The 24471-nt window shown below is 33.7% G+C and overlaps 1 protein-coding gene across 2 annotated transcripts in view; it reads left to right on the top strand.

The window, feature by feature from the left end:
* The window catches only part of LOC140439043 (alkaline phosphatase-like), a 586651-nt gene that overhangs the window by 379195 nt on the left and 182985 nt on the right, over positions 1–24471 (top strand). For both annotated transcript variants that reach the window (XM_072528682.1, XM_072528683.1), the window contains one exon: positions 17978–18207. In XM_072528682.1, the coding sequence (XP_072384783.1) occupies positions 17978–18207 (230 nt within the window). The remainder of the gene's footprint in view (positions 1–17977; positions 18208–24471) is intronic.

Consider the following 24471-nt stretch of genomic DNA (forward strand, 5'->3'; position numbering starts at 1 on the left):
CTATTTTGTCAATCAATTCTCTAATCTATGCAAGTAATTTTCCAGCTTTTCAAATGCTGTGTCTGGGTCTTTGTTTGAAACTAAAACAACTGTATCATCGGCAAAAAACGACACTGTGACGTGATCGAGGACACTTCCCTGAGGAACTCCAAATTGGATTAAGTGATAAGTTGAGAAATCAATATTGATTTTTACTTGGAACGAACGTTTGTTAATATCTGTCTATCTATCTAATTAGCCTTCTTTGGTCCATCTTTGGACGTAGGCCTCCCCAATCCTTTTCCATTCTTCTCTGTCTGTCGCTATAGTCATCTACCTAGAGCCCACGTGCTTCTTGATATCATCTGCCCATATCATTGGGGCCTTCCTCTGCTTCGTTTATATTTCCACGGTCTCCAACTTATAAGAATTTTGTTCCATCGGTCTTCTTTTTGTCTTATATTGTGTCCTAAAAATCTCCATTTCAATTTTGCAACTTCTTGTCTAACTTCCCTCACTTTTGTTTTCTCTCTTATCCACTCGTTTCTCCTTTTATCCATTAATCTTATGTGCAACATTTGTCTTTCCATTGCTCTTTGGGTTTTTATGATTCTGTCCATGTTTGTTTTTGTAAATGTCCACGTTTGGGAACCATAAGTGAGAACAGGGAGTACGCGTTGATTGTAAACTTTGGTCTTCAGATGCTCTGGATATCTTTTGTTTTTAAGAATGTAGCTGAGTTTGCCAAATGCCACAAGTTTTATAATTTGACCCAGATATATATAATCCTGAACTTGTTCTATTTCATCTTGTCCGATCCTCATTGTGATGTCTTCATCTGTAGTTGTTATGATTTTGGTTTTGCTGTAATTCATATTAAGACCTATCTTTCCAGCTTCTACGTTTCCAGCTTCTACGTCCAGTTCTTTCATCGTTTGAAAATGATGAATGAATTTGAAATGATGAAAGTTTGTTAATGTAGGTCTTCAGAATAAGGTACATATGGCTAGACAGTAAAGATTTTATTGTCTATAGCAAACCGTTGAGCCAGACATTATCAAAAGCCTGCTTTTCTTGATTTCATTTACTGTTCTATGACACTGGTGGATTGTTTAATATTTTTGATGGAAACCAAACTAATGTTCAGGTATTATGTTCTCAAGTAACAAGTTTATCGGTCGATAGAAAGAAGGTTCTGTAAGCAGTTTACCTGGCTTTCCATTCATTATAATATGAGCATATTTCCACTGAATTGGAAAATGACTTAACTGCAGCATTCTATTATAGATAATAGTAAGCATGAAAACTGCTTTCCTGGGTAGATGTTTTAGGATTCTCCCATCGATTAAATCGTATCCTGGTTGGTACTCATTATTATTCTGCGAACCTCGAATGGTGAGAAAGCTTTTATTGGAGGTGATAGTTGGCAGGGTGCATCTAGATATTCGCTAACTACATCATTATTAATGTTTTGACCTAAATTTTGAGTAAATATATTTTCCAAATTTTCTGCAAATACATCAGCTTTTTCATTGTCAGTCTACGCCCAACTTGTATCAGGTTTTCTTATTGAAACACCGTGGTTAAATTTAATTTTAAATTATTTTTTAATCTGCGACAAAAATAATATTTTGTGATATTTTGGTACATTTTAGCCACGCGACTCTTTTTCTATAACCGAATTTTTTTGTAGCATTGTAAGGTCGGTTCACAATATTCTGATTAGTCCCTGATTCCATTAACAGTCAGACAGAGATCAAATTATATATTTTCCGCCTGCTGTCTGAATCCAAGAAATGTTGAAAGCGTATGTAATCATTTTTTCCTTTACGGTTGCCGAATAATTGAATTTACGAAAGCATCTGATAACTTTCTCGCAGGCTTTCGAAAAAATCCTTCTAATATCAAATAATAGCTTATTTCTTGAGAGAAAATTCCTTACTCATTTGTGCTTGGCATTCAGATGCAGAGGTCAAACAGGATACTGCCATGAGCGCACCAAAATACCTTTTGGGCGCTTTGGGACTAACGTTAATAATTTTTATATAGTTGGTATGTTTTTTCTGTTGACCATGGTATCCTTATAGATTCATAATTGACTCTTGGACACCTATTTTACCCAATTTAATTTAATTTTACCATTATTTATTTCTTGAAGGAAATTTCAACGTTATTGATCCGCTGTACACTGACACATTGGAATCTGATAATAAACTTGAGAGGATGAACTGACTTTTCAACAGGATGGGGCACCCCCACATTATGATATACGCCTGAGACAATTTTTGAATCATTGTTTTCCAGGGCATTGGAAAAAAAGGAAGTCAATAGAATGGCCGGGCAAATCACACCGGATATTTTGCCTTTGGATTTTTTTTTGTGGGGATACCTAACCAAACATATACGCCACTCCGCCTGCAGATCTTGCAGAGATGCGTCAAAGAATTGTGACAGAATGGCGATTATTAACACCCGAGGTACTTTAAAATGTACTAAGAGGCTTTGAAAATAGACTGTTTGCATGGAGGTCATTTCGAACATTTTATTGATTAATTTGATGAGGTTATATTTTTTGTGGTATTACTGTTTTACCAATAAATTAGTTATATTGAAAATTATCTTCAAAGTTATTCCGTAAATAAAAAAATAGAGTGTCGTGTAGAGAAAAAAATACCTTTTAAATGAGGTGCCACTCGACCACTCGCTATTCAAAAAAATCTAGGGGTTGATGGAGGGCAGCAGGAAATAACATTTGAGGGCATGCATTTTGCATGAAAATTCGTGCTCCTTCCAATGCAAATTCCTTTTTTTTTATTTTGAATAAACTCTTGGTTTTTAAATCGACATAGGGGAGAAAGTGTCGCCTTAAGAGATGCTCCAGAGAGCTAAACAACTCTGGAGGATTATAGCGTTAGCACGGTAAGAGTGCACTGCCAGTATTTCGTCCCAACTCGTGGAAACAAATACGGAAATAATAAGAACAGTCAGAGAATCGACTTCAGTCGTGGATTCTGTATCTGTCCTATATACTCAGACAGAAGGTAATCCGAGAGGAACAGACTATGCGCAAACTAGTAAAAACGCCTCTCTAAAGCTCAAAAAAGAAATAATATGATAATATCATTACACAGCTTGTGAGAGTTTGCGGGAAAATGGACTGCAACTAATCATTGACTATAATGCAACTGCGTACCATCTTATGTAAGGCAGTCCAAATAACAAAGCAAGACGTGTGTCATTACTACAGTTTATCATGAAACGTGATTTAAAAATATCCAGCGTAGGAAATAAATTTACCTTGAAAGAAGGTAATCTATATAAAAGTGATCAAGATTCAACATGGCTAGAACTGTTAAATAATGGAATGATGAGGTGTCCTGTTCAGACCATTGACATTTTAGATTTGAAATGACCGGCAATGGGTCTTATCAATATCCTCCTTTTCACTGAAATTGTTTACAATGCCGCTGAAATTTTTGTTGGGCATATTGAAGTAAAAAATATCAAAATTAACATCGATGGTGAAAGATTATACAATTTATGCTTCGCTAACTATCTTATTCGAAATAAACCAAGGGATTTGTTTCAGAAGATTAAACTTCTTACCAGAGAATTAAAATCCTAAACGTGGTCTGTAATAGATAAGGAAGGTACTACCGATACTGACAAAATATTGGAAACATAGCGAAACTACTGAGGAGAACTATATAAAAATACCGAAGTATATATATATATATATATATATATATATATATATATATATATATACCCGGTATATTTAGGCGCTTCGCCCTTCCGGTAGGGATCTATGGAGGAGTATCACTGAGCCGCAAGCTCTTATCTCTTGCCGTACTGCTCCACCATAGGCCGATCAGACACCAACATATTCTAGTCTAAGCCGCAGATTCATTTAGAATTTTAAATTGCTGAGTTAGACTTTTTGTTTTCTGTACACCGAGCTGGGAATCGAACCACTGAACCACTCGCAGTGAAGCGAGTGAGAGCCGGCCGCCCAGCCCGCTTGGCTATCTGACCGACAAATACGGAAGTACCAGCAGAAATTCAGTGGCCCTCCGACTACCCTAGAGAACCTACTGTCTTACTTGTTGAAGTCAAAGATGCAATTTAATCGGCTAAAGAGAAATAAATCCCTATGCATTGATTTAATACCAGGTAAAATACTACAGTTGCTAGGTAACAAAGGATTACATGCCAAAATGCATTAGATTGTGTAAGCTGGATAAATGGTGGTCTATTTTAATAAAAATGGGCACACGTATGCACCTAGTGACACTTATTAAAAATTTGTACTAGTCCAACATAGCAACACTACGACTAGATCAGAAGTTATCAAACCAATTCAAGACCGAGAGAGATGTTAGACAAGGATGCGTCTTGTCACCTAAATTGTTCAACATTTATGGTGAACATGTCTGAGGATGGCTTTAGATGAATGGGCAGATGGAATAACATTTGCTGGTAGAAAAATCACCAATTTAAGATTTGCTGATGACACTACCCTTGTAGCAGCAAATGAGCAAGAAATTTTTAATGTCCTGCCAAGAGTTGAGTACGAAAGCAGTAAAGTTGGTCTGAAAATCAATAAAGTTAAGACAAAAATAATGGTGGTCGACAGATTCCACACTATTTAACTAACTAACATGTTACAGGAATGCCAGATAGTGGACAGTTTGGTCCTTGGGTCCAGTATAGGTAACGATAGTAACTGTGAAGCAGAAGTGCGAAGACGTATCGGTATGGTAAAAAATCCGATGAGTCGCCTAACTAAAGTTTGGAAAGACAGATTTTTTTCTTAAAATAACAAGATCAGACTAGTGAATGTCCTTATATTCTCAATATTTCTATACAGGCAGAGACTTTAACTCTTCGTGGACGCCAGCACCAAAAAATTGATGCCTTTGAGATGTGATGCTAGAGAAGCAAAGGACAAACGTTTCCATTCAAAACTAACTCGAGATTAAAAAAAGGCTGTCCACGTATTCTGGAATTTTTCGGTCACCTGGTTAGCAGCGGTGACGATAGTTTGGAAAGATTAACTGTTTCTGGAAACGTTCCAGGGAGAAGATTAAGAGGACGATCACCAACACCAACTAGATGATCCGACTTTAGTTGGAAACACATTCTGCGAAGCTCTCAGAGCAGCTAAAGATAGAGACCAATGGACAAAAATTGTTAGAAATATTGAAAGAAATCACAATCCTCAGTAATGGGAAAACGACAAGAGGAAGGGGACTATATCTTGCAGTTGCAGTTTTTAATTAGTCTCGAAGAAATACTAAGCTTTACGTAAACCATGGTAGGTTTAAAAACGAACCCTAAAAGTCCCAGTATATAACAAATTTAGTATAAAATAGGAATTAATAAATGTTTTGGTTATAAACTTACAATGAGTCGGATTGACCAATACTGCAAAACTAAATTTGAATAAAGTCAACAAAAGTTAGCATGTACGGCTATTCTATTAAAAAATAATTTTCAAAATACCTGAATTCCAGTAGCAAAAGATATTCAGCACGCCTATGATTGTGACTGCTTGGATAATTTTGTCTTTGGAATTCTTATTAAGGCCGAATAAGAATATTAAATTTTCTATAAGATATTTAGGCGCCTTGTTTTTATTTTTCTTTTGTCTATTTCATTCGTATTATTTTAGAAACCCGCTCCTTGTGTATAGTTATCGGCAGAGGAAAGCGGCGATAAGACTTTATTAAATTTCAAAACGATTCGAATTCTTGTAAAGAGTAATAAAATAACCACATTGATAAAACTGTTGGTATAATTATTAAAAAATATATTCAATTTTTGCATAAACAGAAGATAATGTTTAATTTTAATATTAAATTTTTTATCTTGAAATAGATTTTGAATCTTTGTATTATATTTTTAAAAACTGTCAATAAATAATGATGATCATCATCATCACGTAGCGCTACAACCCTGGGTGAGTCTTGAACTTTTCATTTTATTCGGATCTACTCTGTATGAATACAAGAAACCAATTCGCTAATGATTTCTGTTTAGTTGAGGAGAAATGTCGTGGAATACAAATTTTAGATTCCCCATGTCTCTATTAACAGCTTTATCAACGTCTGCTTTGACTTGCAATTTTTAGAAGGCTCAGATTCAGAAATCAGGCTTCAGAAATCTGAAGTGTGTTTCGAAACTATTTTACGGATTTATTATCAGATGTCGCTATTGCGTCCGTTTCAAAGCCATTTTAGTGTTGCTTCTTAAAGACAGGAAAGATTTATTTTTCACGTTGAGAACGCCTATGAATATCTGTTTTGATAATTCTTATTAAGGCGAAATACATATAAACAGATACATAGACGCTTTGTACGTAGCCAGGAGCGCAAAGCAGCTCTTATCTACTTCAAGTAGATAAGCAACAGGACTTGAAGAAAATCAAGAAGATCAACGGAGTACAGAATATTCGAGTAAGATGGGACGCTTACTCCAAGCCATCCAGAGCTACGCAGTGCTTTAACTGCCAAGAATTCGGACACTCAGCAAGAAACTGTTTTAAACAGCCAAGATGTATGAAATGCGCAAATGGACACCAGACGAGACACTGCCCTCTCCCAAAAGGACAGATAAATAAGGTGAAATGCTGTAATTGCCAGGAGGCCCACACTTCGAACTATCCGATGTGCAGCAAACACATCGAATACTTGGACAGACAAGCAGCTAGAAGAGCGAGGAACCAACCCCAACAGAAAATGGCTCCACCAGCACCGCACCCATCTACATTCAGGAAAACCACTAGCGGAGTATCATATGCACAAGCTAGCAAAGGAGAACAGCAAACACCCACAAGGAATGATGGAGTCAAGAGCACCTGGGCGGAAATTAACCAAATAGTTAATGTGGAAAGAATGATGGCAATTCTTCAAGATATGAAGAGAGAATTACTACAGGCAAAATCATTTGCAGAAAAAGCAATGGTTTTCATGAAGTACGAAGACATCTACAATGAACCATGAACACCTGAAGATACTCCAGTTCAACATAGCATCACTGAGGCTAAGGATCAGCGAACTTCGAGAGACAGTTGTAAGGCATAACCCAGATGTCATATGCCTGTCTGAAACAAGATACATGACGGACTCCCAACTTCCAAGGATAACAAACTACGATGGATTCGGAAGAAGAGACGAACCAAACGACAGAGGAGTAGCCATCTATGTTAAAAACAACATAGAATGGAACCAAGTTTTGATGGACACACACCATTTCGAAAGTGTTGGAATCAAAGTAGGTATAGCTAATATCTTTTCAATTTACAGGAAGCACTCAGGAAGAACTAGCCATAGAAGAACTAGATGCCTTACTCAACTCAGCACCAACCGTAGTCGTAGCAGGAGATTTCAACGCCAAACACACAGCATGGGGATGTATGACGGACACAGCACCAGGAACAACTCTACTAAGATACTGTGAGGACAGAGATAGGATGTTATTCGCTCCAGACGAACCAACAAGGATCAACCCAATAAGGGGACACAATAACTCAACACTGGATCTTTTCGTCACCAAAGATGTAATAATAGAAGACGTCAGAACCTACTTCGAATGCAGTTCGGACCACAAACCAGTAATAGGAAGGATGACATCGAGAGTCGACTTGCCAAGGATAGAACCAGTAGAAAGATGGAGATGGAAAGATGCTAACTGGCCTAACTACAGAAGACAGCTAAACCAAATGGAAATGACGAGAGAGTTCCAATTAACAGAAGAGGTTGAGGAAAAGATCGAAGAAATCACAAGAAGAATCCAACGAGCCATGGAAGCCAACATCCCAAAATCAATGACGAACAACAGAGGACTGATCATCTCAACAGAACTGCAGGACATCATCAAGGACAGAAACAAGGCCAGAAGAGCATTCCAAAGGACTAGAAGACAGGAATTCAAAGATTACGGAGACATCCTATCCGAAGAAATAAGAGTAAGACTGAGAAGTCTCACCGAAAACCAGTGGCACAACAACATCAGAAGAGCTGAAGAAAACCATGGAAATGTTTGGAAAATGCTGAAGGCAAGAAGAAGAGGAAAACAAAAGATGCCACAAATCATAGACAACGAGGGAACACACTACGACACCCAAGGAAAAGTAGATGCAATATCAAGGAAGATGGCAGCCACACACAGACAAAACCAGGATATGTCGGATGCAAGAACAAGGAGGCACGTCGAACAAGAATACAACAGGATCAGAAGAAGGAACGAGTTCCAAATAGACGAGGAAGACCATACCAGCCCAAGCGAAGTTGCGAAAATCATCAGGAAACTGAAAGGAAGCAGAGCACCAGGACAAGAAGGAATCCACAACATCACCCTCAAGGAACTTCCGAAGAAGATCATAGTACAGCTGTACTATATCTTAAAATACTGCCTGGAAAAAGGACATTTTCCAAACAACTGGAAACACGCCAAGATTATACCTCTTCTGAAACCAAGGAAAGATGGAAGAAGACCGGAAAGCTACAGGTCCATATCACTCCTGGAAACGATGGGAAAAATCTTAGAAAAAATCATCTACAAGAGACTGGTGAAGCATACAGAAAGAAGAGGAGTCATGCAAGAAGACCAGTTTGGTTTCAGAAAAGGAAGAAACTGCGAACATCAAATAGCAAGGATCATCAGCGACACGAAGATAAAATTCAACAGGAAACAGAAGACAGGATTAGCCATACTGGACATAGAGAAAGCATACGACACGGTTTGGAAGAAGGCACTAATCTACAAGATGGACAAGGCTAGACTTCCACACTACCTCATCAACATCTGCGACATGTATCTATCCAATAGAACATTTCAAGTTTCAGCTGACCGCAAGATGTCGACGATCCAAGAAATCCAGGAAGGAATGCCTCAGGGCAGCATCTTATCACCCATTTTATAAAATTTTTGTTTCAGACCTCCCAACAGATCCAAGGACTTCCGCAGCCCTGTATGTAGACGACACAGCAGTGTATGCATCTGGAAAAGACGAAGGAAAAATCATAGATGACATGGAGTACCACCTGGAAAAAATCACGGACTACACCGAAAAATGGAAAATCAAGATCAACGCCGAAAAGACGCAGTTCATTATATTCGGCCAGGACAAACGACCACTACGGAACCAGATCACAGTAGGAGACAACAGAATTCAGGAAACAGAAACGGTCAAATACCTAGGAGTTTACCTCGACAGAAGACTCAACTTCCGGGTGCATACACAAAAAACTAAGGTAAAAGCTAATGCAGCTAAAAAACTAATACTTCCTTTCATTTTTAGGTCCAGTCCACTCTCGAAGGCGAAGAAAATTCAACTCTACCAAGCATATGTTAGGTCGGTGATTCTGTATGCTATACCAGTGTGGAGCTCCATTGCGGAATCACACTGGAAAAAGTTGGAAGCAACTGAGACTTCATGCTACCGAATCATCGACGGAGCAGCATGGGAGGATAGAGTTACAAACGCGACGATCAAGAACAGGTTAGGATACACGCCACTAAGGGAAGTGGCTGAGAACAGAACCAGGTGGTTCTTCAACCAGGCCACACGAAGACTACGAAAGACCAGGGATATCCTCGAGAAGAACAGGATCCAGAGGATATTTAGATCCAGCCACCGACTGATCGACCACCTGATCAGGGTCTAACCAGGCGTGCAGGGAAGTAGGTACGTTTGCCGATTCAAGTACCTACAGAAGCAGACGAGGACACCACCCAGGAAAATCCAGAAGCCGAAAGGAAAAATCTACAAGCTCTGGCGGTGCAAGAGCGGTACGCCGAAGAAGAAAGAAGGCTAAAATTTTTAAGTTTTGATATGTAAATATTTTTAGTATGGCAATAAACGTTTTTATTTTTATTTTATTTTTATTTTTATTTATTATTTGTACGTAAAATCAAATCTTCACTGTCTTTTTCATTTCATTCAATAATTTGTAAATTTACAGCTAAGCTAATGTCTGAATAAATTTCTAATTTATTTATTTTCAAACTTAGAGATATAGGTTACCGTCGCTTTGACGCTAGTGGTGCCCATATATAATTACTATCTGCATTAGAAACTTTAAGCTCCTCACTAAATAATAAATGATGTGATCAACTAAACCTAACTCTAGAACAAATATCCTGATTAACACCGGCACTGGATAACTCGCATAGGAACAGAGTCCATCGAAAGCTGTCAAAGTGCGGCCAAATAAATGGCATATTAAAGGCCCCCGCAGTTAAAATCAATTTGTCACTGTCGACAGTTCATCATCCATCAGGATATTCCCAGAAGTTTACCGGTCCGTGCTATTTGGAGAATTAAGTATTTTATTTAGGTAATTCTGACATCGTGAATTTGATGTGCCGAAAACTGAATATATGATGTGTTGAATATTAAATTCGTGTGCAGAGGTAAACACGTGAAAATGGAAGCTTGCTTGAGGCCAGAAGCAACCATAGAGGCATGGTAGCTTTATGATTAATTGTTTTTTCGATCAATCTACTATACAGTTAGCAGATCAAATGTAAATCATATTTGCTATGTGTAGTGGAAATATCACAACAATATTAAATTAATCATTGTTTCACATAATAGACACAGTTCCAAATATATTTTTTAATAGCACAAAATATAGACCCATTAATAAAACTATTAATCCAGTAAAATAAGACAAAAAAGGGGGCAAACCTCGGAATGAAAGATAATAAGCTGAAAATTTGCATACGTCTTTATTTTGATGGTATAACACTTACCTTAAAAGTCTCATATAATCACGTGTCCACGACTTAAGATATTAAAGGTCAAAGGTCACGAAAATGAGTTTTCTGCAAATATCTCGTTTCCCTTACACTTTATGACATTTATGGTGGTAAGAAAAATTGTAGAATGGAAAATTCTCTTCAATTTTTGTCTTAAGTACTTTTATGTACCTTTAACCCTTCTTAAGCTAGAGCGCAAAGAGTGGGGAACCGATTACCTGTGTATACGGTCATTAAATTTTTATTATTTATTATTTAATAAACTATATTTATAGATATTAATTATAAAATATATATTTTTTATATAATATTATTTATTTTATTTTTAACAAACATACAATATTAAATAAAATACTTTTCGTCCATATTACTACAAATATTATATCTCGAAATACAAATCTCTTGTACGGCGGTTGCTGTTTCTGCGAAGCTGTAGCAGATGCTTCTTTGTTATATAATATGACCTAACCGGTTTTTTCTTAATATTACTTTCTACACACCGTGGCGAATGAGTTTGGGACTTCTATGTATATACGCACAATAGCGGTGGAGGGATATTTCACTTGATGGTGGAAATGGTAGGGTAGAGCTATTTCTCTGCGTTAGTATTTCTTTACCGAAAAAATATTATTTTATCGTTCAGTTGAAAACGACATCTTAGCATCGACAGACGTATAATTTTGAGTGAATATTTTTAAACGCAATGGCTGATTTGTGTTTTATTTGTAACAAGTTAATACCAGAAGGTGTCTCTGTGAGTGTTGTGCGTGGCTTACAAACTTTAAAAACTGCAAGTATTGAAAGAAATGACGATCATATAAATTATTTAAATACTTTGACTTCTGTAATGGTGCATGTTGAGTGTCAAAAAGTGTATATAAGTAAACATTCAATTGCTGCATCGAAGCGACGTGCAGAAGAGGATGAAACTTCAACTGCAGCAAGTCCACCTCGTAAGAAACGAGAAGAAGTATTTGATTTTAAAACATCTTGCTTGTTTTGTGGTCAAGTAGCTGATGAAGCCATAGAAAAAACAAAAAAAAAGAAAAATATATAGGAACTGCTGAATACAATATTTTGCAATTGCAAGAAAGGTTGTGGTTCTAATTGCGGATGCAGGAAATCAGGATTGCAATGTACTTTAATTTGTGGGCAGTGTAATGGACAATCATGTCTAAACGCTTCATCAACTTAAGATGATTTCAATGAAGAAAGTGAATATGCACCTGATATTCTTGAATATTTTTATTCTGATACTTTAATAAACGAGAATGATGATGATGAAAACGATATTGAGCAGTCAAAGGAAGAAAAAGAAGACGATGAAGAAGAAATATAATACAAAAATATTAACCATACATAATAAAAGAATATATATTATATTTGTAACTTTAATAAATCTATTATTGGATTAATAAATAAATATATAATTTAAAAAAATAATAAATATCATTTTTTCAGTATTTAATTAAATATAAAAATGATTATTGTTGAATTCTGCACTTGATCTTACTTTATCGTATATCCAGCTGTTAAAAATATTATTGAAGTTCATTTGAAATATTTCATTTAATATTGTATGTTTGTTAAAAATAAAATAAATATTATATAAAAAATATATATTTTATAATTAATATCTATAAATATAGTTTATTAAATAATAAAAATTTAATAATAATAATAGTATTTTAAGTGAATAATTACTATATAACTTATTATTTATTGAATCCTACTGGCTGACTTCGCGTCACCGTATACACAGGTAAGCGGTCCCCCACTCTTTGCGCTCTATCTTAAGAAGGGTTAAAGGTACATAGAAGTACTTGAGACAAAAATTGAAGAGAATTTTCCATTCTACAATTTTTTTTACCACCTTAAATGTCATAAAGTGTAAGGGAAACGAGATATTAGCAGAAACCTCATTTTCGTGACCTTTGACCTTAAATATCTTAAGTCGCGGACACGTGATTATATGAGACTTTTAAGGTAAGTTTTATACCATCAAAATAAAGACGTATGCAAATTTTCAGCTCATTATCTTTCATTCCGAGGTTGCATCCTTATTTTACCGGACTATATAAATTACGGTTGACTGTAAATAACACTGCCTTGCTAGAATTCAAACACAAAACATATCATTTATTGTGGTTTACAATTTTCTACTTTCTTTAAAACATAGATTTAACCTTTGTATTGTCTCTGAGTACGCCTGGGCCCAGTAGTAAAATTTAAAAATGTTTATATATTTATTATATCAATTTGAGATGTGATGTTTTATAATATCCTTAAGATAAGGTTTATATACAATTTAACGTATTTGCGTTTTGAAATATCAGTTTGGTTTTCTGTGAAATGAAAGAAACACGTCTGTTGTTTATGGGTTCACCTATACCCAGAAGTGTTTCCAAATGTACGTGATGTTTGTTTTGTTTATTTTTCTGAGAAGGGTGATTAGATTTTATAAGTTCTATTTTCGGAAGCGTCTGTCGAGTATCTTTAGTGTTGTACTAGACTTGATCCCTTGAAGTTTAGAGGTGTACATGTACAATCATTTGTGAAAAACAGAATAATAAGCGCTTGCTGAAAATAAGCTACAGGAAAGGACTCATGGAAGAAGAATTACGAAAAATCCTTGAAGAAAATTAATTAATATTTACATGGGAATAAGCCACAATTAAAGGTTAAAATACATTTATTGACGTTTCAATTTCCACTTCGGAAATCCTTTTTTCCTTTTTTTTTTCGGAATTTTCTTTTCGAAAAGAAAATTCCGAAGTGGAAATTGAAACGTCAATAAATGTATTTTAACCTTTAATTGTGGCTTATTCCCATTTAAATATTAATTAATTTAAAATGCCACAAGAAAATAGCTTCAGAACAATATCCTTGAAGAAGACTCAGAAAATGAAGATGAATCTACCAATTTAGAAACCGTCACTAGTGATAAAGAATTAGTAGACAAAGAATTTTCTGAAGAAGATCATGTATCTACGGTTGATGATGACAAAGATGAAAGCGAAAATTCGGAAAATGAAGATTTATAATATACTGCTCGCGATGGGACAGTTTTGAACAAATATCCACCACCTCAGTCACGTGTAAAAAAAGTGGTGGCTCAAGTGCTATACATATTTTTTTACTAAATTTGTGGGTTTTACTAATTGCGTTGTATATTGTTTAGATCCATCAATATACTAAATCCTGTACCAGGTCCCACCAGATATGCCACTCAACGAATTACCGATAAACCTATATGTTCAATGAGATTGTTTTTCACTGAAGAAATGCTCAATTTACTCTTAGTGGAAACTAACAGAGAACGTGGTCACATATGTAAAGAAAAAATGTTAACTGTATAAGAAATATCACTGGAAGAGTTAGAAGCTTTTATAGGTAAATACTTTCGTTACAAATCCGAAAACTAATTTTCGAAACCGAATTATTCAGATTTCTGCTTTAATCTGTGTCTTCTAAGAATTGCAAGGCAAAACAAACGTTAATAAAGCAGTAGCGCACCTAGAATTTGCCGCTGGGGGGAGGGTTTTGGTTGGTCACCAAAATTTTTTTTATGGTGTTACCTCCATTTTGAGTCCTTAAAATGTGTAAGTAACAGTGTCGGAATACGGTCCTAAGGGGGGTTTTAACCCCCAAAACCCCCCCTCGGTGCGCCACTGTGATAAAGATGTAATTAAAGACACGGGGAATCTAAAATTACATTCCACATATCTCCTCAACTAAGCAAAAATCCTTAGCGAATTGGTTTCTAGTCGAGATAAAAGGAAAGACAGTTAAGATTTGATTTCATGTACAGTGCGTCTGTATATCCTCTTATTCGTATTTCATCCTAAAAGAAATCGACAGAGCGGCTATTTACAAACGCTCTGAACGTGAAAACAATCTTTTCCGTCGTAGTAAAATCAACACTAAAATAGCTTCGATATAGATGCAATAGCGACATCTGATCATAAATCCGGAAGATAATTGTCGAAACCAAAATAAATATCCTACTAATCTATAAAAATTTTCTTAAACATCCCAAAAAATGTGCTGGAAGTCCTGGTTCTACTAATCAATGATTCCTTTGAAAAAGGTATATTTCCAGAGTGTCTAAAGACAGCCATTATTATTCCTCTTCATAAGGTTGTTGAAAAATCGAATGCCTTCAACTATAAATCTATTGCCTTATTACCCGTACTATCCAAAATAATTGAGAGACTTATAAAAGTCCTTTTTTGTTCAAAACATTATTTTATAATAAATGTAACGATAATGCTACGTTCTTTGTACTACATAAATAATAATCTCGCACATGTTGCTATAATCTAGTGGTTCTTCCTTGTTCTGTAAAGAGGTATAACATGTATTTCATTGGCGTTTAAAAGATGATCAAAAGCAGACTTAAAGAGTCTTTTATTAGAGAGTGATGATGTATGGTAATTTGCATGGATATAGCTGAAAAGAAAGTATTTATTATTATTAATTATATGTCCCTGGTGTTTCTGAAACCAAGCCAATATTTTTCGACATATTCTCCAACTTAACCTTGTCTCATTATACAAAGTCATTATATTTAAGGCTGTATGATTATTATTTATGTATTTATTAAGAATGTGTACAAAATATTTCAATAAACATATTCTATACAGTAACAAAATACGAATGGAAAATTTACATGATGCCAAAAGGATGCTAAAATTATTTGTTTCATAAAGTTGACATTTTATAAAAATTTAAATGTAAATAATATTTATTTAACCTATTACTATTGCATGCAATATTTAAAACAATAAATATTGATTGACTAGAATAAATAAATGCTAAAAAGGACATGAAATTCATAAACAATCAAACTAAAACTGTTCAATGTGTACAGAAAATGGACTAATTCCCCTAACAATTTATGATTGCATTTTTAATAAAGTAAATCTAGCAAATAATTTTTGTTTTGTTTAGAATAATAATTGATATGTATATATTGTTATGATTCATTTTATCCGCCAAAGATAAAATTAAAATTACTAAATAGACCATCTAAATAGTTTTTCAAGCTATCCTGGAGAGATGATATGTAAAAGTTAAAAATAATATTGGTTTGCTCTTAATATATTTCAAATTATAAAATATAATAATTCAAAATATTTCAACTGATAAACTATAAAAGATATTTCAAAGAAACGAAAGTCCATTATCTTTGGATTACCTGTAGTAAACAAAATTTAAGATATGCATAAATTATTTTCTTTGTAAAATATATTTGAGTGAACGTAGTGAATTGAACAATACGACTGGGTTTTCCAAACGCACTTGTACAGTGAATAAAGACAATCGAATAGGGTAGAATTTAGAAATTATATTTCTCCGTTAGTTTTTAAGAATTTGTAGAAACGATTAACATGTTAATAGTTTTTAGGAAAGTTATAATTGTAGTTAAGGTTGTTGTTTGTTATCTAAATGGAATAAATATGACGAACTTTGATTGGCAAAGAGTGAAAAAAAGTGGGAGAGATAGATGATTGAGAGTTTAGCTAGATTTTAGAGGAAAAAAAGATTATCAGTTGTTTTCCAAGGGTGCAAGGCGAACAGTCGTAGTTCTTTGGCGGTTCCCAAATGATAGTAAGCATTAGAAGTGAATGTTTGTGAGTTTTCGTGGACTAAGTGTATCCTGACGGAAGCTGATCCAGTAAAATATTGTTAGTCATACTTTTCTACTTATATATTCCAAGAGTCACTGTTCAGGCCGGAACGAGAGATTCAGTTTATCGAGAGGAGAAGAGGCTAGCGTTTTTTTTTGAACGATACATGCATCTGAAGGAGATCATTGAAGACGAGAGGCTCGCAATAATTTGTTGTAAGATTGCTGATTACCTAGGGAACTGCTAAGAATAGATAGTGTAGGCTACAAGGAACAAGGATTTGGACAACTTATCATCAGAGAGATAGTTTTTTTTAACAGTCGTCAGTTTTTCTTTATCAATAAAGTTTTTTTTTAATTGCTTCAGAAAAGATAGAAATATTTATCAGGAGATATTGAACAACAATTTTGATTTGAAATTTTAATTTATAACATTAAATTTTGAAGGTTCACGTACGTAGAACAAAATTTTGATAATCCTTATATGAGATATTTTTTGTTTAAGATATTTGAGTGTGAATTTTATTTCAATATATAATTTTGTATCATATATGACTATTATTCCGATATTCCTTAGACCTTACCTATCATATGTAAAGCATAGATATTGAAGCACGAATATAACCCTGAGATAAGAGAATTAAATAGTGTGATAAAATCATAATTGCATCATTTAAATAAGTTTAATTAATTAATTAATTAGCTAATTAATTGCTTGGCGCACCTCTGACTTTTAATATCACATTAATATATATATATATATATATATATATATATATATATATATATATATATATATATATATATATATATATATATATATATTGGTTTAACTCAAAATTAACTTAAAAATAAAACAATTTTTTTATGATTTTATGAAAAAGACCAAGGGACTATAAATTTTCAATGGCCAGTGTATGATAAATGTGTAATGTGCAAAGCCAAAGGTCAGTCAAAGTGTTTGTGACAGAAGAGTTGTGTTTGTATTGTGTACCATATATTATTTATATTTGTTTTTGAAAGTTCTATAAATTTGTTATTATTGAGATATAAAATATGTATCCATAAATTCTTAGAATTATAAAGATATTTGTACAAAATTAAAATTTGTTTTTCTTTTATAAATAATAATAAGAGAACATTTCACATTAAATTAAATTAACTTGTTTCAAAAATGAGATAACCAAACTAAAGATTCTTTTTCCTGACAATTGTATAAGAAAGTTTGTACATAATAAAAGTTAGAACAACATTTGGTCTTTTTTATATGTTTTATGGTATAATAAATAAATGACATTAGAAAGTTTTTAATTTTTAATTACTATATTTGTTTTTCTTGTTTATCCTGGATAAAGCAAGCAACTGAGAAATACTAGAAGCCACGAAATAAAGACTGAGAATTTTAAATTATTGCATAATTTTATTTCTTTTTTTGATTTGTTTTATAATTAATAATTAAAGTTATATAATTAATTAAGTTAATTAATAAAACTCAGCTTAATTATATCATAAGAAAAAAAAGCAGATCATAATCATATATGTTTATTTTTATTTTATAAGTATCCTAGTCTCTATTTTGACGTTCAGTTGTTGTTTCAGATCAAGAATATTGGTACGAACAAGCGAGGATAGCCCTTCGAAAACGCCTGCAATACTCGATGGAAACAGAGCGTCGACCGTTCGCCAAAAATGTAGTTCTTTTCGTCGGGGATGGCATGGGCGTTGCAACTGCCACGGCTGCACGTATTTTACGAGGTCAGAGACTGGGAAAAAGAGGTGAAGATCACGATTTGGCGTGGGATTCGTTTCCTGCCGTCGCATTAGCAAAAGTAAGTTATTTTTGTACGTTCAAATTCGATATTTGGGGCAAAAAAAATAATTAAATGTATAGTAAAATTACTAAAGCATTTATATGAATCGGTCATTTCAGAAACAACATGAGTTTTGAGACAACAGAAATTATAGTTTTGAGTAAATCACAAAAAACCATTTTTAAAGGGCTGCTGTAACAAAAACTGCTTTAAAATTAATTGTTGCAAATATATTTCACTATCATGTACATTATTTCATTCAGTAGTAAATTATATGGGTAGAAAGTTAGATTTAGTGCTATCCAATGTTCATGTGGTTTGTGCTATACAGCGTTCCACGTTAAGAAAATAACATTAGGCTTATGGAGATCAGTGTTGCCAAAACTCTCAGGCATGCGGTTTACTAGATTGTCGATATATTTTTCGAATTTCCATTTTAAATTAACATTTAACTGTAAAGTCAGAATAACAACTGAAGAACCACAAAACCTTATTATCATTATGGACATACGTACACCGTATTATTTTAAGTTGCAATTAGTAATTAGATATATGCATTCCAAGCGGTCCGTTTATTTGATTTTAAATCTTTAATAGCCGGCAAAGTGCATGATTTAACTAAGCAATATTTTCTACTGATTTCTATGATTCATGGTATATGATATTCTTACCGAAAAACAAATAAACTGTCGTTACTATAATTAAAATAAGATAAAATAAAATTATCTTTTGTAAATACTATTTATTTAATTAAAATCATTTTCCCTACTTTTCATCTCTTGTTTCGATTGGGCATTTTTGGTCAATTACGTTAAAAAACATTAATTTAATTCATGTCTGTGAAAACAAAATACAAATTTATACAACCCCTAATCGTGCTTGTGTTCATCGTGGCATCGCTGCGCTTCTATCGTCCATAAGAAATACATGGCCCTATCTCCGCAATGTTATTTTCTTAACGTGAAACGCTCTATAGAAGTAGTGATTCATTTGTTCAGGAGGGTAACTATCATCCTTCTCTTAACTTGACAGTGCAGCTCAAAAGTCTCAAATATAAAATTCATTCATCTTTTGAATATGATTATTCTAAGGGAAATTTTCTGCTTTTGTATAATCTAATTAGATCAATAAATTGGGATGGATTAAAGCATACCAATGATGTATATAATGCTATACAAACCTTCTATGATAAAATTTTTGAATGTATTAAACAAGCAGTACCTAAAAGACAAAAATCTAACAATAGTTATAGTAAATACAGTTTTCCTAAATATTTTTCTCAAGATTTAATTTGTAAAATCAAGAAGAAGAACAAACTATATAGGCAGGTACAGGGTGGACATGTCAATATCCAAATCAAGAATGAGTACAACTGTCTTAGAAAGTCCATTAAAATGCAAACAATATCTGAGTATATAAAATATTATGACACTGTAGAAACAAATGTTTTTGGTCATTTGTGAAATCCAGAAGTAGTTCCAGGGGTATACCATCAGAAATTAAGTTAGTAAACAATATTTACACTGGTTCTAATGGAGTGTCTAATGCTTTTGCACTATACTTTAAGTCAGTCTATAGCATCTCATCCTATATAAAGATACCTAAGTTTCATGGTATTCTAAAGTTTGATGAGATAACTGAAGAAGCCATTAGAGCTGGTGTAAAGAGATTAAAACCCAAGAAATGTACAGGTAAAGATAATCTACCTTATCTATAAGGGGTGTATTGACCAACTTGTTGAAGCATTACAAGTTATATTTAATCTAGCTTTAAAAGCTAATACCTTTCCTAAAAAATTAAAAGATACCATTACATTTCCTACTTTTAAATCTGGTAATATTAATGATGTAAAAAATTATAGACTAATTAGTGTTTAAAACTTATTAAAACATTTTATTAAATCTTTTAATGAATATCAACATGGATTTCTACCGGATAGATGAACACTTACAAATTTATGTATTTTCACACAATCTTCTGCAGATGCCATAAATACTAAGAGGCAAATGGATGTAATCTTCACTGATTGTGCAACAGTATTTGATTATAGTTGATCATGGTCTATTACTAGCAAAACTGGCCACCTTTGGCCTCTCAATTAATGCATTAACATTTTTGAATTCGTACCTAGCAGATAAAAGTCAGTAAGTTAGAGTTGGTAATTTTTTCTCAGAGAAATATTCCGTAACTTCTAGAATTACTCAGAGCAGCAACCTTAGACCACTCTTATTTGCTTGCTTTATAAATGATCTTCTTAGTTGTCTCCAATTTTCCACTTGTTTAAGGTTTGCAGATCATTTTAAGATGTTTACATATGTAGAAGATCAATGTGATTGCCAACTATGACAACTAGATTTGAATGCTGTATCTAATTGGTTTCAGATAAATAGAATGGATTTAAATGTTAAAAAGTGTTCAGTGATAACCTTCACACGTAACAGAAACTTTACTAAAATGGTTTATTATATTAATAAAAGAGAATTGTCCAGATAATCCGTGTGTAAAGATCTTGGTGTGAATTTTCAGCAAAGCTTGCACTTCAATGATGACTATCACGTTGCTACTAATAAAGCTTTTAGGATGTTAGGATTTATAATTAGAAACAACAAACATTTAAGATGATAGATGGCATAATTAAACTATATAATTCCTTGGTAACACCACATCTTGTGCTTTTAGATCTAGCCCATCTGAAAGCATTCATGTTGAAGCCTATGAACCTCCACTGACCTATAGGAGACAAAGAATACTTCTGAATTACTTTGCAAAGGTCTCTGCCAACCCCTCAAATCCAGCTGCCAAGCTTGTTGCCAGACACACAGTAATAAAGCCAACAGAAAAACTTAGGTTTGTATACCCATTTGACTGCAAATTACACCAGTTAATTAACAACACAGATTTTTCACATATGACCCCGATCTGTATCCCTCATACCCCGCCTTGGACCAGAAAGCAGCCTAGTTTTAACATTAGTCTATGTAGATACGACAAAAAGGAAACCCCTATTAGTATGTTTAGACAAGAGTTTAACAAAATGATTGACATGGAAAAGTTTGATACAATCTTATACACAGACGCCAGTAAAGATGAACATGGTACAAGCTGTGCTGTTACTACAACAAATGAAACAATAGCGTCATTTCGCCTCCCTACTATCTGCAGTATACATACAGCGGAATTATATGGAATAAACAAGGCGCTAGAAGTCACACCAAAAAGCAGCAAACGTATAGCCATATGCACCGACTCTCTGTCATCGATACATTCACTAAAAACCCTAAGATCACAACACCCAATAGTCAATAAGGTACACGCTCACTGTCATCAGTTGTTAACTTCGGGCACCTCAGTCTCCATAATCTGGGTTCCTTCGCACGTAGGTGTTATTGGTAACGAGAAAGCGGACCAAGCGGCGAAAGAAGCTAATTGCCCTGATCATCCAGTTGAAAGGATACAGCTCCATCAGGACCTAAAATATCTCTTCAGGCAATCAGTCTTGGAAAATTGGCAAGATCAATGGAGTAGAAGCACATCCAAATTACATCAAATACAACCAATAATTCGACCACTGCAAATTCCCATACAAAAAAGAAGAGACAAAGCCATAATCAGACGAATAAGAATAGAACACACTCGTCTCACGCATGGTTACCTCATGAGTTCTGGAAATCCACCAGTCTGCGAACGCTGCAACAACACGCGGCTTTCCATACAGCATATCCTACTTGAATGCAGTACTTTCAGCTCCACCCGACGACGGCATAACATTAGTGGTACCCTTAGTGATATACTTAGTTCACCTGGTTCAATGAACTCTTTGATTATTTTTTTAAGAGACTCTAAATTATATAATTTAATATAAAATATTTACGAATTTTGTGAAAGTACCAAAACTGTAGCTTAATCATATATTGTAAATACCGATTTTGTTTGTTCCCGTGTCAATGACCATAGTTGTCTAGACACGTAAATTTAAATAAAAAAAAAAAAACACCACATCTTGAGTATGCTTCTGTAGTTTGGTCACCCCATGCAGAAGTAAATATAGATTTAATTGAACAGGTACAGAAACGGTTTTTAAGATATCTATGTTACAAAATATAATTCTTATCCATACTTGGTGTCTTATCGGAGTATGCTTGAAACTTTCAAATTTGTTACACTGAAACAGAGACGGAACATGCAAGCAATGCTACTTGTATATTATATTGTGAATAACTTAAAATATAAAGACTTATTCTTGATCAACTACATAAAGTTCTTGGTACCTAAGTTTAACTTGTGTTTTTACCATCTTCTCAGTAAGCCTACTTACAAGCGAATGACATAAAAGTTTTTAAAAATGTAATAAGCTAAAATTTCAGCTATTTCTTACTGTTTTTTTACAAAAAATTTTACAAAAATATCTTAAAACTCAAATAATCGTCAGCAATCTACTAGATAGTTCTGCAATTAAACAACAGACAATTTAGAGTTAATTTATAAAGATATACAGTCCAAAAATATTCAAATAATATATATATATATATATATATATATATATATATATATATGTTTGAAAATTCATGTTAAAATTATAATATACTGTAGGTTTATGTAGAAACAGTGACATAAATCACTTAAAAAATAGAAAAAAAATCCAACGTTTCTCCTTTTCTACTTTTTGTCTAATTAAAATTTTTCCGTTTACTTTTGTATGCTGCGTCTTCTGTTTGGTTGACGGTTTACTTTTTTATTTTTCTCGAGTGTCTAGAAAAATGTGTCGACGTCTGCAGAGCTGTGCATATAAACGTAAGAAATAATTTTATGGAATATATCTAAGTGTCTCGAGGGTGTCGTTGGGAGAACGTCTAACGTGAGGCAATTTCTCATCCGGTACGTTTATTTGCCCCGTAGCTTCTAAAACCAGCAGTATACATTATACAGTGGGTTCAAAAGTGTTAAAAATTGTTTAATAAATCCATCGCAAATTAAAAGATTGACAATTCTGTAAACAAGAGGATAAAAATAGTAAAACAATTGCATACATTTAGGAATTTGTATAATTTGTATTAATACTGGATTGCAAAGGGTATGGCAATAAACACGATCAGACTGACACTTCATGTAAAGAAATCATTTGTGGGAGGTGCAAGGGCGAGCTAGGACAAAAGAGTGAGAAGTCTTTGAAAAATTGAGAAGTTTATATCGGTACGGAAATTTTGTCCGCGCGTTTTTGTAAAATTTCAAATTTCCAATTGAATCACTCTTGTTTCGAAAAGGGAACAAATGACACTTTTCGCCAAATACACTTGTTGACGCAATATTGCTCACAAATTGTTCCTACACAGTATGTAGTTTGAAAACGTAACATATCTCATCTCGTTCATATTAAAAATAGACATTGAGTTTTGATTTTGTTAGAAAAGGTAACAAATGTTGGCCATGTTACCTTTTCGAACTAAACCAACTGAATTGGTTTGGTAACGATCGGCTTTCGGCTGACGGTAACGTATTGGAATGATAATATCACGCCAATTCTTGCAAGTACAACTAGCTCACTTGACTGTTGTTTATTGTAGTATACTCAGTGATGTCGTCTATTAGCGAGAGTGAAGATGAAATAATACGAAAAAAGCGGAAAGGTGTTGTGAATGCAGACAACTATAAACAAAATGTTATACGAAATTCTAAGGTAAAAGGAAATCATGTTAAAAAAGAAGTTCCTCAGAGAAAAACAGGAGTAAACTGTGGAGAAGTAAAAATAGTACAGTTTTAAGAGTACATAGTTATAAAAATTTCAAATATTTTTAGCTGTCTAAAGAAGTGTTGCCATATGTTTTCTTGTTAAAACAAGGCGGAAATTATAGCCAACCTTAACCAACTTTAAAAAAAAACTGAGCAGGATCTATATCTGCATGGTCTCATAGACTCGAATCAGGTGCAAAACATTAGAAACCATAAGGCATCCGTAGCATCCAGTAAGCATAAAATTTATTCTTGTAAATACTATGTTTGTAGTAATGGGCAGAGAAAAGAAGTATGCAAGAAAGCTTTCATAAGCTTGCATAAAATTACAATAAAAACAGTTTACCGTCTATGCAAACTAAAGTCTCAGAATAAACTTCCTCGTGATTTATGAGGAACAGCAATATCGTCTAGGCATAATGCTATTGATAGCAACTACTTGTATCGAATTCATGAATTTGTTGATTCGTTACCTAAAAAAGAAGTCCACTACTCAAACAATATTAAAAAAATACCTGTCTGCTTCATTAAACATTAAAATTATTCATGAAATGT

Source organism: Diabrotica undecimpunctata, chromosome 4 (genome assembly GCF_040954645.1).
Source record: "Diabrotica undecimpunctata isolate CICGRU chromosome 4, icDiaUnde3, whole genome shotgun sequence".
NCBI classification, from domain to species: Eukaryota; Metazoa; Arthropoda; class Insecta; order Coleoptera; family Chrysomelidae; genus Diabrotica; species Diabrotica undecimpunctata.